A 13,083-nucleotide genomic window follows, 5' to 3' on the forward strand; every position below is an offset into this window, starting at 1 on the left:
AATATTATTCTAAATTGTATAATTTCTTATATTAGTTACTGACACTAAAATAATATAAATCTTCTTTTAAAACATACTTTTAAAGCATACATACAGACACACACACACAAAACACATGCACATCCCCCTGCTCTGGTATATCCTAATTGGTTGCCCAACAAAACCCAAGCTAGTCAACACCATTAACCATGATACTGAATTGTAGACATAGCACTTACATAGGAATACCTAGGCTTTCCAGGACTAACTTAGCAAAGATTAATCTTTAAAGCAAAATAAAGTGTTCCAGTGACATTCTGAGAGGCAAGAAATAGAGAATAATTTTTTCTATATTTAGAAATACTCTCAATATTTGAACCATTCATGACTATTTGTTTAATGAATACCCACATACTTCACATATTTGTTAAGGTTTTAGATATGAATGGACATTTTATTCCAAAGTACTATGAAAGAACAAATAGTTCCACAGACTAGCTGTTCCCTTATCTTCAATCCTTCAGTGATTTCTTAGTAGTTTCTGTTGCCCTGGCAACATTTATAAAATAAACGATTTACCCTATCTCTGTATGATTGTGTTACCCTGGTAACTTGCCATTTTCTAGAAAGTTTGACATGGATTTTATTTTAGCTGAATACTTGCTTTCTCTAGAGATAATCCATAGAAAATGAGGTTTTAATAGATTGGATACTTAGCATTGTGTTTCTATTTAATTATATTTAAAATGTTAAACAACTATTAAAAGTGTAATGTTATCAACATCTTTACAAAGGAAGTGGCAAATTCTGCTTTACTGGTGATGCAGTGACAAAGAAATTCTAAGTACTATCTAAGGACACATTGAGGGTCATGTATGATTGGAACTTCTTCTCTTAGCAGCTGGGTCAGTCTTGTGTTCAAAATGCTGGGCCTGTGGTTCTAAAAATGTAATGCATTATTCCTTGAGTAATTCTTTCTTTTTAAAGGTCCATAGTAAAATAATATAAAACCACATGCCAAAAGACAGGTCATATGCACACTTTTGGATTGCAAAAGATTCCAGAATCACCACCAGAATCATCACTAAGCCACTCTTGTGCTTAGGAGACAAGGATCTTAGACATCAAGAAATGTTCTCTCCCAGCTTTCAGATGCTCTACTTGAATGATGAACATTACTCCCTAAACTATTTCCATGGACATAAAATGATTATGTACAGAGGCTTGGCATAATAACATTTTCATGATGCAGCGAAATTTAAAATTTTTTTCCATTCATGATTGATTCATCCATTACTCCACTGGAAATTACGACTTTTTCACACTTATCAGTAACATAATTTAGCCTTTCTGTTTTACGTTTTCCAAAATAAACCTAAGTTCTAGACAACAGCATTGGAACCATCAAGCTAATAAAAATGTGTAGAAAAGTGTGCCAGATTTGACTAATAAAAGTTGTACTTTAATTCACCTTTCCAACCAAATCTTTCTTCTACTTCCTAACACAAACATTTCACTTAATGTAAGCTATTTGCCTCTTTGCCCCTTGAAATAACTTGACACCTCTCCATACATTTTGTGTCATTTTTACCTAAAGTGCACTCTTCCTTTTTCTTTAACCCATAAACAACATCCATTCTTTAAGCTTATGTTTATGTCTTTGTTCTTCCCACCCTTAAATAGTCATGAATACCTTGTCATTTTCAATGTTATATAATTGCTAAACATTTAACGTCTTTCTGCTGTAGATTTTAATCAATCATCCTAAACTATAATAATTACCTTCACAACTAGATTATTTCTTTTTCCCTTCCTCCCATTTCCAACAACACTTAAAAGAATATTCTATATATATTTGATGCTCAAGAATATTTGTTTAATGCTAGTTGATTTTTTTTCATTGAACTCAAGGTCCTCAATTTCATAAAATGAAGAGTCAATGACTAGTATAGCTAAGGACCCAGGAAAAGAAAGACTTAATTAAGTGAAATTTCAGGCAAGTATTCCTCAAATTTCACTGCAATCAGGGTCATATAAAAACTCCATACATTATTAAACATTTCTCTCTTTGATGGTTTCATATGTGAATCCTTTTAAATCTTCAAAAATAGATACATGCAATGATATTTAAAAATGTTCCAGAATTTAAGAAAAGGAATCCTCCCAAATTATTTTTTTGAAGCCCTTATAATTCTGCTATTAAAATATGACAAAAATAGTACACACAAAAGAGGATAATGTTTAATAATTTTATTAATAAAGACTGATTTCATAATAGTAAACAAAATATTAACAAATATAATCAAGAACTATAGTTTTAAGAAAGTTATATCATGACCAAAAGAAGTTCATTGTAGAATGGTTTCACCTTAAGAAATATATTGATGACATTAACTAAAATATAATTAATTACAAATATGTTAATAAAATAAAATTGATAAAAGAAATAAAAAAACTTAATATTTTCTCAAAAGAACTTTGATTACATTCAGCATTTACACCTGTTTTATAAAAACCAAACACTTCACAGTGGCATTTTAACTAAGATAAAGAATAAGTCAAAGAATACACTCCATTACAATTGGGCAAGAAAATGGATTGTGAAATATAAATATTTGAAATGAAGTGGAAAATGAGATTATTTTGATGGCCTGGGAAACTTGAGAATCAATTAAATAATATATTGGAAATAATAAGAGAATTGAGAAAGATAGTTGGTTATGAAATTATTTCATATATGGAATTGAAGAAGGATTACTAGCACCATGAAGACTCAACTTTAAATTTCTCAAAAGTGGGACACCCTACAAGAGAGCTAATCGAGAACACGAGGAAGAAAAGAAAGACCGTGCTAGATTAAAAGAGACATAAAGGACACACCAACCAGATACAATATGTGGTCATTGATTGTTTCCTTATTTGGTTAAACCACCTGTAAAGAACACTTTTTGGACAGTTGAGAAAATTTGATTAGAGAAGATACAAAATTTATTGACATGGGAAAGTGGAGATCATTAGCTGAAAACAGTTTAAAAATAGCATGTACTGTGTGATCTCATTTTAGTGAAAGATAACACATGCACACACATATATGATATATGTGTGTGCATGTGTAGATATAGATAGATAAAGATACAGATAAAGATCTGGAAAGATATACTATTAGACGTTAACTGGAGGAATCTTTGAATAAGAGGAAATTGATGTTTTTATCTTCTTTTTAATGATGAATATCTTTCAAACTTCAACAGTGATTTTGAATAATTAAAGGATGTTTTAAAATTTAAAATCAATAACATTAGTACACAAAATAGATTACTTTTCTATTTACCAAGGTGAACAAAAAGAAATATAATAAAAAATTTGTAACTATAATAACAAAAATATTTAGAAGCCAAATAAAATATGTAAGAAATGTACAGTACATATATGGAGGAAATTTTAATACTCTACTAAGGGACTCAAAAGACATAAAAGAATTCTTGATTAAACAACATGCTACTGAACAAATCATGGGTCAAAGAAAAAGTCAAAAGAGGAATCAAAAAATATGTTGAGACAAATGAAGATGGAAATACAACACACCAAAGCTTATGAGATGCAGCAAAAGCAGTTATAAGAAGGATGCTCATAGAGATAAATGCCTACATTAAGAAAAAAGAAAGCTCAAATAAACAATCTAACTTTTCACCTCAAGGAACTAGAAAAAGAAGAACAAACTAAGCCAGAAGTAAGCAGAAGGAAAGAAATAATAAAGATCAAAGCAGAAATAAATGAAGTAGAGACTAAAAAGGCAATAGAAAACATCAATGAAACTAAGAGCTGGTTTTCTGAAAAGGTAAACAAAATAGACAAACTTTTAGCTAGACTTACCATGAAAAAAATAAATAGGACTCAAATAAATAAAATTAGAAATGAAAGAGGAGATATTACAACTGATACCACACAAATAGAAAGGATCCTAAGAGACCACTATGAACAATGATACACCAAAAACTTAACAATCTAGAAGAAATGGATAAATTCCTAGAAACAGTCAACCTACCAAAAGTGAATTATGAAGAAAAACAAATCTGAGCAAACCAATTATTTATAAGGAGATTGAATCAGTAATCAAAAACCTTCCAAAAAAGAAAAGTCCAAGACCAGATGGCTTCAATGGTGAAGTCTACCAAACATTCAAGAAGAATTAGTACCAATCCTTCTCAAACCCTTCCAAAATATAGAAGACGAGGGATCATTTCCAAACTCATTTTACAAGGGCAGCATTATCTTGATATGAAAACTAGACAAGGACATTACAAGAAAAGAAAATTAGAGGCCAATATCCCTGATGAACACAGATGAAAAAGTCCTCAACAAAATATTAGCAAACTCAACTAAACAATACATTAAAAGGATCATAAACCATGATCAAGTGGGATTTATTCCAAGGATGGAAGGATGGTTCAACATCTACAAATTAATCAATATGATACACAACATTAACAAAATAAAGATACAAATCATAGGATCATCTCATTAGATGCAGAAAAAACCTTTGACAAAATTCAACATCCATTCATGATAAAAACTCTCGGCAAGCTAGGTATGGAGGGAACATACCTCAACATAATAAAAACCATTTATAATTAGCCCACAGCTAACATCATACTCAACAGTGGAAAGCTGAAAGCTTTTCCTTTAAGATCAGGAATAAGACAAGGATGCTTACTCTTGCCACTTTCATTCAACACAGTACTAGAAGTCCTAGCCAGAGAAATCAGGCAAGAAAAAGAAATAAAAGGCATCCAAGTTGGAAAGAACTATTTGCAGATGACATGACATATATAGGAAATCCCAAAGATTCCACCAAAAACAAACTGTAGAACTAATAAACAAATTCAGTAAAGTTGCAGGACACAAAATCAAGAAACAAACATCAGTCGGATTTCTATATATTAACAATAAACTGTCAGAAACAGAAATTAAGAAAACAATTCCATTTACAATTTCATCAAAATGACTGAAATACCTAGGAATAAATTTAACCAGGGGTGAAAGAAACTGAAGATAAAAATAAATGGAAAGATATTCTGTGCTCTTGGATTGGAAGAATTAATATTGTTAATAGGTCCATACTACTCAAAGCAATCTACAGATTCAATGCAATTCCTACTGAAATTTCAGGGGCCGGCCCTGAGGCTGAGTGATTAAGTTCAGGCACTCTGCTTCGGTGGCCCAGGGTTTCGCCAGGTCGAATCCTGGGTGCAGACACGGCACCACTCATCAAGCCATGCTGAGGCGGCATCCCACATGCCACAACTAGAAGGACCCACAACTAAAAATACACAACTATGTACCAGAGGGGCTTCGGGAGAAAAAGGAAAAATAAAATCTTAAAAAGGAAATTTCATTTTTTACAGATACAGAAAAAACAATCTTAAAATTTGTAGGGAACCACAAAAGAGCCCAAATAGCCCAAGCAATCTTGAGAAAGAAGAACAAAGCTGGAGACATACTCTTCCTGATTTCAAACTATACTACAAAACTACAGTAATCAAAACAGTATGGTATTATAAAAACAGACACACAGATCAATGAAACAGAATAAAAAGCCTAGAAATAAACTCATGTATATATGGTCAATTAATTTACAACACAGGAGACAAGAATATAAAATGGAGAAAAGTCTGTAATAATGTTGGGAAAAGTGGATAGCCAAATGCAAGAGAAAAAAACTGGATCCCTATCTTATACCATGCACAAAAATCAACTAAAAATGAATTAAAGACTTGAACATAAGACATGAAACCATAACATTCCAGAAGAAAACAGGGAGTGAGCTTCTTGACATGGTCTTGGCAACGATTTTTTGGATTTGACATCAAAAGTAAAGGCAACAAAAGCAAAAATAAACCAGTGAGACTACATCAAACTAATAAGCTTCTGCACAGGAAAGAAAATCATCCAAAAAATAAGAGGCAATTTATGGAATGGGAAGAAATATTTGAAAATCATATATCTGATATGGGATTAATATCTAAAATATATTAAGAACTCATACAACCCAATAGCAAAGAAAAAACAAAGAATGATTTAAAAAAGGGACAGAGGAACTGAATAGACATTTTTCCAAAGGAGACATACAAATGGCCAACAGGTAGATGAAAAGATGCTCAACATCATTAATCAGCAATGTTGCTTTCTATGCACTAATGCACTAATCTACGGCTGCTTTCACACTACAACCACAGAATTGACTAGGTGTGACAGAGACCATATGGCTCACAAAACTGAAAATATTTGCTGTTTGGCTCTTTACAGAAAAAGTTTGCCCTATCAGGAAAAACTGATAAACACTAAATACATAACACTAAATACCAAAATTCTGTCTGATAAATGCCATAAAATTAAATTCAAGGTATGCAGAGAAAATATCTAGATTATTTACAACAATGTTAACTTACAAATTGTAATAATATCTTTGAAAAATAAGAAAAGATCAATACCCCAAAAGATAAACGAGCAAAGCAAATGAACTTGGAGCTCAAAGAAAAGGAAAATAAAATAGCCAATAAACATATGAAAAGCAACTCAACTTCTCTAGGGCTCAGAGAAATAAAAGTAAAACATCAATAGGATACCATTCACTATTTATCACATTAACCAAATATTTGAAACTTGACATCACCCAGTCTTAATTGAGACCATGGGGAAATAAACACTCTCACTTAAGCGCAATATGACAATAACACATATTAAATTTTAAAGCACATATACCTTTCGGACCAGCAATTTATCCCAAAGATATTTTCTCACAAGTGTTCAATATTACAGTCTTGAGCTTATGTGCAAGTATTAAAAGCAACTTAAAGGACTATGGATAGGAACTAAGTTAAATACCTTTTGGTGCATTTATATAATGGTATACTGTGAAGTGTTAAAAAAACCCTGACAGATCTATATGTGGGTCATATGTGGTGACATCCAGACATTTTACTATTGGGGAAAAATAAAGCAAATTGCAATACAATATTTGTAGAGTGATCTTGTATATATGTTAAAAATACACAGATTTACACACACACACATATATACTTTTGCATGCATGAAAAGTTGACTGGATAATGACATACAAACTTGTTTACAAGGCTTACTTCTGGAGAGTAGAAGCTATGAGCAAAGGGATCCTACGTGGCCAGTCTTTCATGCTCTATGTACTTGCGAATTATGAGCCTTGAATTTCACTTTTTAAAGTTTTTTTCCCTAAAGTCACGAGGTTATGTTTGAAAAATTACGGTAGAGTTTTGAAGCTACATTTAATAATGTCAAAGCCACCACTGCTTCTTACAGAAGTCAAGGTGTCTGAGAGACTTTCTGTGGAAATGATTTTGCTCATATGCACTTTACCCCCGAAGTGTATTTAAAAGGAGGTGACACTCAAAAGAAGATGCTCCTTCTAAGTTTATTTTCCCTCATTTGAATTCTCTCCCAATAGAAATAGTATATATGGGTTAGAGTTGATGTTGTTTTGTTTTGTCTATTTAGTTAAAAAAGGCTTTGACCTGTAGATCTATATCTACAAGGTTAACTCCTTAGACAGCAAAAACATTTGATTTTGGTACTTTGATGATGAAACTACAAGGGTTAGGATTTTTGTTCAGCTCAGGAACAAAAGGATACTATCTGAAAACCTTGCTTCCTGAACAGAATTCTAATGATTTAAATATTCTTTCCAAACTTGGTAATCTGCTTTTACAGGAAACACATCTGCAAATTTGGAGAACACAACTTGTAAAATTAAGTCTTAAGCCTTACCTATTTACAGGTGAAGAATGACCGAATCAAATGTTCTGGAGGTTTTTGCAAAGCCTTGTTGTAGAAGGAAGTTTATATTAACTCTTTAGCTGTAAACTTAAGGTTTATTAATCATAAAAGTCATAATTTAGCCATGCACAGCAACAAATCATCCAATGATTCAATAAAGGCATCTTCATTTCTTAGAATGTGGTAATTAGAGAACCAATTTGTAACTAAGTAAAAATGAAAGCTGACCTTTCTGTTTGAGATGAAATAATGCTAACCATATGAAGAATGGGAGATTTATGATTCAACTGAGCCTAAATAAAATTTGAAGGAACAGAACTATGCTTCATCTCGGGAACTATCATCTTTTCTCCTTGTCAGCACAGATTTAACAAACTATCTGACGTATTGCAATAGAGGAATTTCAATTGTGCATTCATATGAGATTCCAATGTGGCATGTTGCTATGCAGAGTAGATATTTGGCGCAATCCATCTCCTATTAAAATTCTGTCAGTGTAATAGTGAGATTTCAGAGTAGAGTACAGAACCCTGCACGGAGAAGCAGCAACAAATATCCGATTGCTTTGACAAAGTCAGCATTTTCACTTCCTCAGAGCAGAAAGTGAATTTCTAATTCAGTTTAACAGTGCTCTCTCCCCAGTGTCTGTTCAGGTGAACAACAATAAAGTGCAAACAGAAACAATTTTGCTGCCCTAAGTGGGGTTTGACAACTTCCCAGGGGACCCAATAAAGTCCCAAAGTCTGATAAGTGATGGAGAGCTGTCTTCTTGCGCAAACACCAGTGTGATAGTTAGAACGTAGGCGAGGAGACTTTGATCCCCTCTTCCTCAAAAGTGACAAGCCTCTCAGAACCTTTTTCTAAATCTACAAAAAAGTACATTGTACACAATTTAGAGAATGAAATCTCCCAAGAAGCAAACTTAAGTGGCAAACTTCAGCTATATGCTTATGCTTTCTGTTCTTCTCTAGTCCCTTTACTACTGCCTTCCTTGCCTTCCATCATTTATTTCATTTCTCTCTCGCCGATTGATACCCCTCCAATCTAACCATTCATCCACCTGGTAAAGACCTGAGGCACTGTGCTCTACTTTAAGTACTGATTTCTCTTCAGATATAAACCTGGCTGAGATCTTAGAGTCCTTCGAGTCAAGCATGAAAAGAACCTGAAGGGCTTCTGGCTCCAGAATGAGAGTCAGTGTGCATTCATAGTGATGGGGGAGAAAAACATACCTCTACACTGAGAGCTTATACATAAGATGTTCTCAAATTGGTGGAAGAGAAAACGTGAGACAGGAGAACAGTTGTAAGCAAATAAGAATTATGGGCAACATATTTGAGATATCATATAGATATTGACAATTTGAATTTATTTAAAAGGTAGGTTCCAGTTACTGATATAAAGCAGGTACCCCATGGGCCATTTTTTTTTTTTACTACTAGGCGTTAAATGGTTTAGTAAATAAATGAAAAAAGTATCAATCTATGCAATTTGTCTTATTTATAGCCACAGAGCCTACCTCCACCAAATTCATTAGCAGAGTAAGTTAAATAAATAGTATGAATGGGGTAGAAATAGGTGATTATTGCTTATTCTCAATTTTCTTCTTGTACCAACACTCATTTTACATAATTGGGCTAATCTAAAGCATAATGTGCAGTCTACTCATATAACTAAATAATAATAATAATTTATTGAGTGCTTGCTATTTATTAGGCACTGTTTTAAGAGTTTTAATACCTTATTTCATTTAATGAACAAAATGTATAATTATTCAGGTATTATCATGCCCATATTACAGATGAGGAAACTGTGGTGCAGAAAGTTTACTTACCCAAAGTTCCATAGCTAGGGAGGGTTTCTTAGCCCAAAGAGCCTACCCAAGAATTCATGCTATTAATCATCAAGTCATTCATTCATTCTTCTCAGATCCAGGTATTGTGTTTCTTCACCTTAGATTACTTAAGTATTTTTGTCTTTTAGTATCATAGAGGGATTAATTTAACCCCCACTTTGATGATGAAATTAAGACCAGCTGGATAAGGTTATTTATGCAGTATAGACAACCAGCAAGAATATTACAGGGCAAAGATTGATGGCACAAACTCTGTGTTTCCATGACACTGTTTAGCCAACTTTTCCATGTTAAAGACAACAAAGTGGTGGGTGGCCCAGCCATTCCTTTTTCCAGGAATCTGTCCCAGCCACAAACACTACATTTTAAACCAAGTGACCTAAGCTCAAACATGATGCACAGTCTAGTCATAGGAAGTGATAAGCTATCAGTGAGCAGTTGCCATAGCAAAGAAGATCCAAGGGGACAAATTAACACACACACACATACACACGCACACACACACGGCTATTGCTAGAGGAAGATGTAAGAGAAATCATACATCCAAAAATGGGACTGAAGCTGTGCTGCAGTGGAGGAGGTCAAGAAAAACTTTGCTAAGGTCCTGAGTGCCAGCTGAAATAAAGATGCATACAAACATTTTCCTTTCTCCTCACAGCTCTAGAAGTACTGTAGAATCTTACATACTTTGAGATCTGGAAAAGTATTCAGATTTTGCCAGATGTGAATTCCTTTTGGCCACAACAAGATGATGCTTAACCTCAATGAGAGGACTAAACTAGCAATAGTGCTCTTTAGGTGAACACATTTTGTTTTAGAAGGTAGTTGTTTCTTTCTAGAAAGTCTTCTGTATAGAAATTGGCAGGACTTCTTCCCTTTTCCTGTGTTGGCTCACTCTGTGCAATACATTGGTTTGGCAGCATAAATTAAATTCTACCTCATGACTTGGATAGAAAAGTGTAGCCTGGATTCACTGCATGTTAGTATGATTTATAGAACATAGACCAGATGAACTCAGGAAGCCCCCAAAGTGTGTAAGTAAGAGTAAATAGAGGGATTTGCAAAAAAATATAGTCTAAAGTTCTGCTGTAGTAAGCTACATATATTTTACTCTTTAAATAAAAAACAAACTATCAAAACATTAGGAGCAACATGGAATGTTCCTTAAAAAAAAAACGGACAAAGCTCAAATATGAAAACCAGGTGCTGTGATCCTTTGAGTCCAGGAAATGGATGCCTGTGTATTTAACTCCTTGGTCTTTGACATGTGCTACTTTCTTTATATTTAGCTTTTAAAACGGTCAAAATGTAGCTCTGCTTCTTCTTTGTACAACTAATACATTCAATAAAAAAGATAATGGTAATAATAATGCATAGCATGTCATACTTTGTTGTTTTCACATATGGTCTCTCACTTGATCCTCCCAAAAGCTCTAAGTATAGAGACAGAAAAAGAAACAAAGGCACAGAGGTGAGCATGCCCAGGAGAGTACACCAGAGACCTTGTCATACAACTTTCAGTCTAGGGCTCTTTCCCCTACCTCAAACTCTCATGATTGTATTGCTATTGAAAACTCTCTATCTTGTACCTCTCTACAGCTAGAAACCCTGGAAGACCTAGACAAAGATAAATGTAATCATGAGCCTTCAGTATAGATTCTAATGGAATATGTAATATTTTTCACTTGGGACTGATGTAATATTGTGCCACAAAATGGGAAATCTAGCAAGTAGAAAACAGAGCTTGAATATTTTTGGAAGAAATTTTCCACTAAAGAAGAAAATGACTCTAGTCAGTTAACATAAAAACTATCTACCAACCTTGCTCTCTATCTATATATCTCCATCTATCAGTAGACAACTACCTTCATATTTCAAAAATATTGCTTTGAGTCAACACTTGGCTATGATATTCAAAATCGCCCCTGAAGCACACCAAACTGCATCTGAAGAAAACGAAGCATAACAGAAGGAGAAGGAAAACAGGAAGGACTTCCTCTCATAATGGATTTAACTGTCCAGAGTTCAGAGTTCTTGCATGGAGTTCCTGCATGAATTCCCCATTCATAACAAATGGTAGACATCAGCTTGGAAGGTTGACTGCTATTTCCTCCAATAAATTTGTTCTCTCTCTCTCGTCTCTTTCTCTCTATCCCTATCTATCTATTGTACACGCTTTTGTAGAATTTCAGGAACAGCTTTTTATCTGGAAAATACGGCTGCCTGAAAGAGCTATGGAATATAACAAAAGCTTTACCCCAAAGCTTCTATGCATTACAAAAGCTTGCACTTGGATAATAGAAATATTTAGCCTCAGGTGACTGAGAACACTTACTGTTGGTTGCATAACGTATGGCGGATGAGGCATCCATGAAGTACTCTGGACCTATGCATCAAACAGCATTTATTAGCACAAAGCAATCACAGAGAGAACTTGGTTCTTGTGTTCAGTGGAGTCACACTAGGTCATAAGAAAGTGGAGTCCATCTGACTTTACGGCTAATTAGTGCTCAAAACTAAGGACAGAAAGGAAATTCTTGGACCTGATTAAATTGCTCCCTGAAAAATGGTGAAAAGTAAAGCAAATTCCTACTTTGTGGGAGCTGACTGCAGTGCTCACACAGACCAGGTTGGGCCTTGGAGCATATTTTGAGGTTGGTGTTGGAGATTAAAGTCTTGGGAGGCCTCGGGGACCTCCTATTTAGAGGTCAACTCCCAGGGATACACAGGCAAATAATGAAAGAGGCAAGAGTTGACTGCTAAGACTTCCTCTCTTTCTGTCATTGGTTCTAACTTCAAATTCTCAAGTGATCCCATCTTGGAAGTAAGTCCAAGTGGTAAAAGTCGGGGTAAGAATGAAGGAGATCAACCAGAAATTTTGAGGAATGCTTTGGGTTAAACCCAAGTTAAGCAAGTTTGTGATATTTCTTCTCGTGGTAACTGGTATGGCAAATAAAAATGAGTATTTGAGCCAGCCAACTGTTCTGAAACGTGCCTTGTCAGCCAAATAAGAAAATCAGCTTGTAAGAGCTGATTGTTACATAGAGAACCCTGAAAATTTTGTTTTCAGTATATTCACACCAATGAAATTGTCAATGCACTTTAGATTTAAAAAATAAAAAGAAGTGGTGAAAGATGAGAATCAACAACATAGGAAATTGCTGTAACTCTTTTTTTGAAAAAAGAGAGCTGGAGTTAAATTCCACTTATGAGCCCTCCCAAGTGAAATTACTTTTCTGTGGATATTTTATTCATGTCACCAAAGTGCTCTACATTGGGACTCAATGGGTGGTCTTGGCTGAAACAGGCCGAGGTTAGGAAAAAAAGATAAAAAAAACAAAAACACACATTACAATCAGGCAGGCCTGCAGGAAGAACAAAAACTGAACAGCACCTGCACGTAGCCTCATGGGTCCCAAGGAAAGGCAATTAAGAAATCA

General features: G+C 34.2%; 1 protein-coding gene across 13 annotated transcripts in view; it reads right to left on the bottom strand.

Annotated features, from left to right (window-relative positions):
• Positions 1-13,083, bottom strand: part of RBMS3 (RNA binding motif single stranded interacting protein 3) — a 1,258,536-nt gene that overhangs the window by 90,913 nt on the left and 1,154,540 nt on the right. For 11 of the 13 annotated variants that reach the window (XM_046665635.1, XM_046665611.1, XM_046665592.1 and 8 more), the window contains one exon: positions 11,979-12,029. The exons of the other annotated variants lie outside the window; for them this stretch is intronic. In XM_046665635.1, the coding sequence (XP_046521591.1) occupies positions 11,979-12,029 (51 nt within the window). The remainder of the gene's footprint in view (positions 1-11,978; positions 12,030-13,083) is intronic. 13 annotated transcript variants of the gene reach the window in all.

Source organism: Equus quagga, chromosome 1 (assembly GCF_021613505.1).
Source record: "Equus quagga isolate Etosha38 chromosome 1, UCLA_HA_Equagga_1.0, whole genome shotgun sequence".
Taxonomy (NCBI): domain Eukaryota; kingdom Metazoa; phylum Chordata; class Mammalia; order Perissodactyla; family Equidae; genus Equus; species Equus quagga.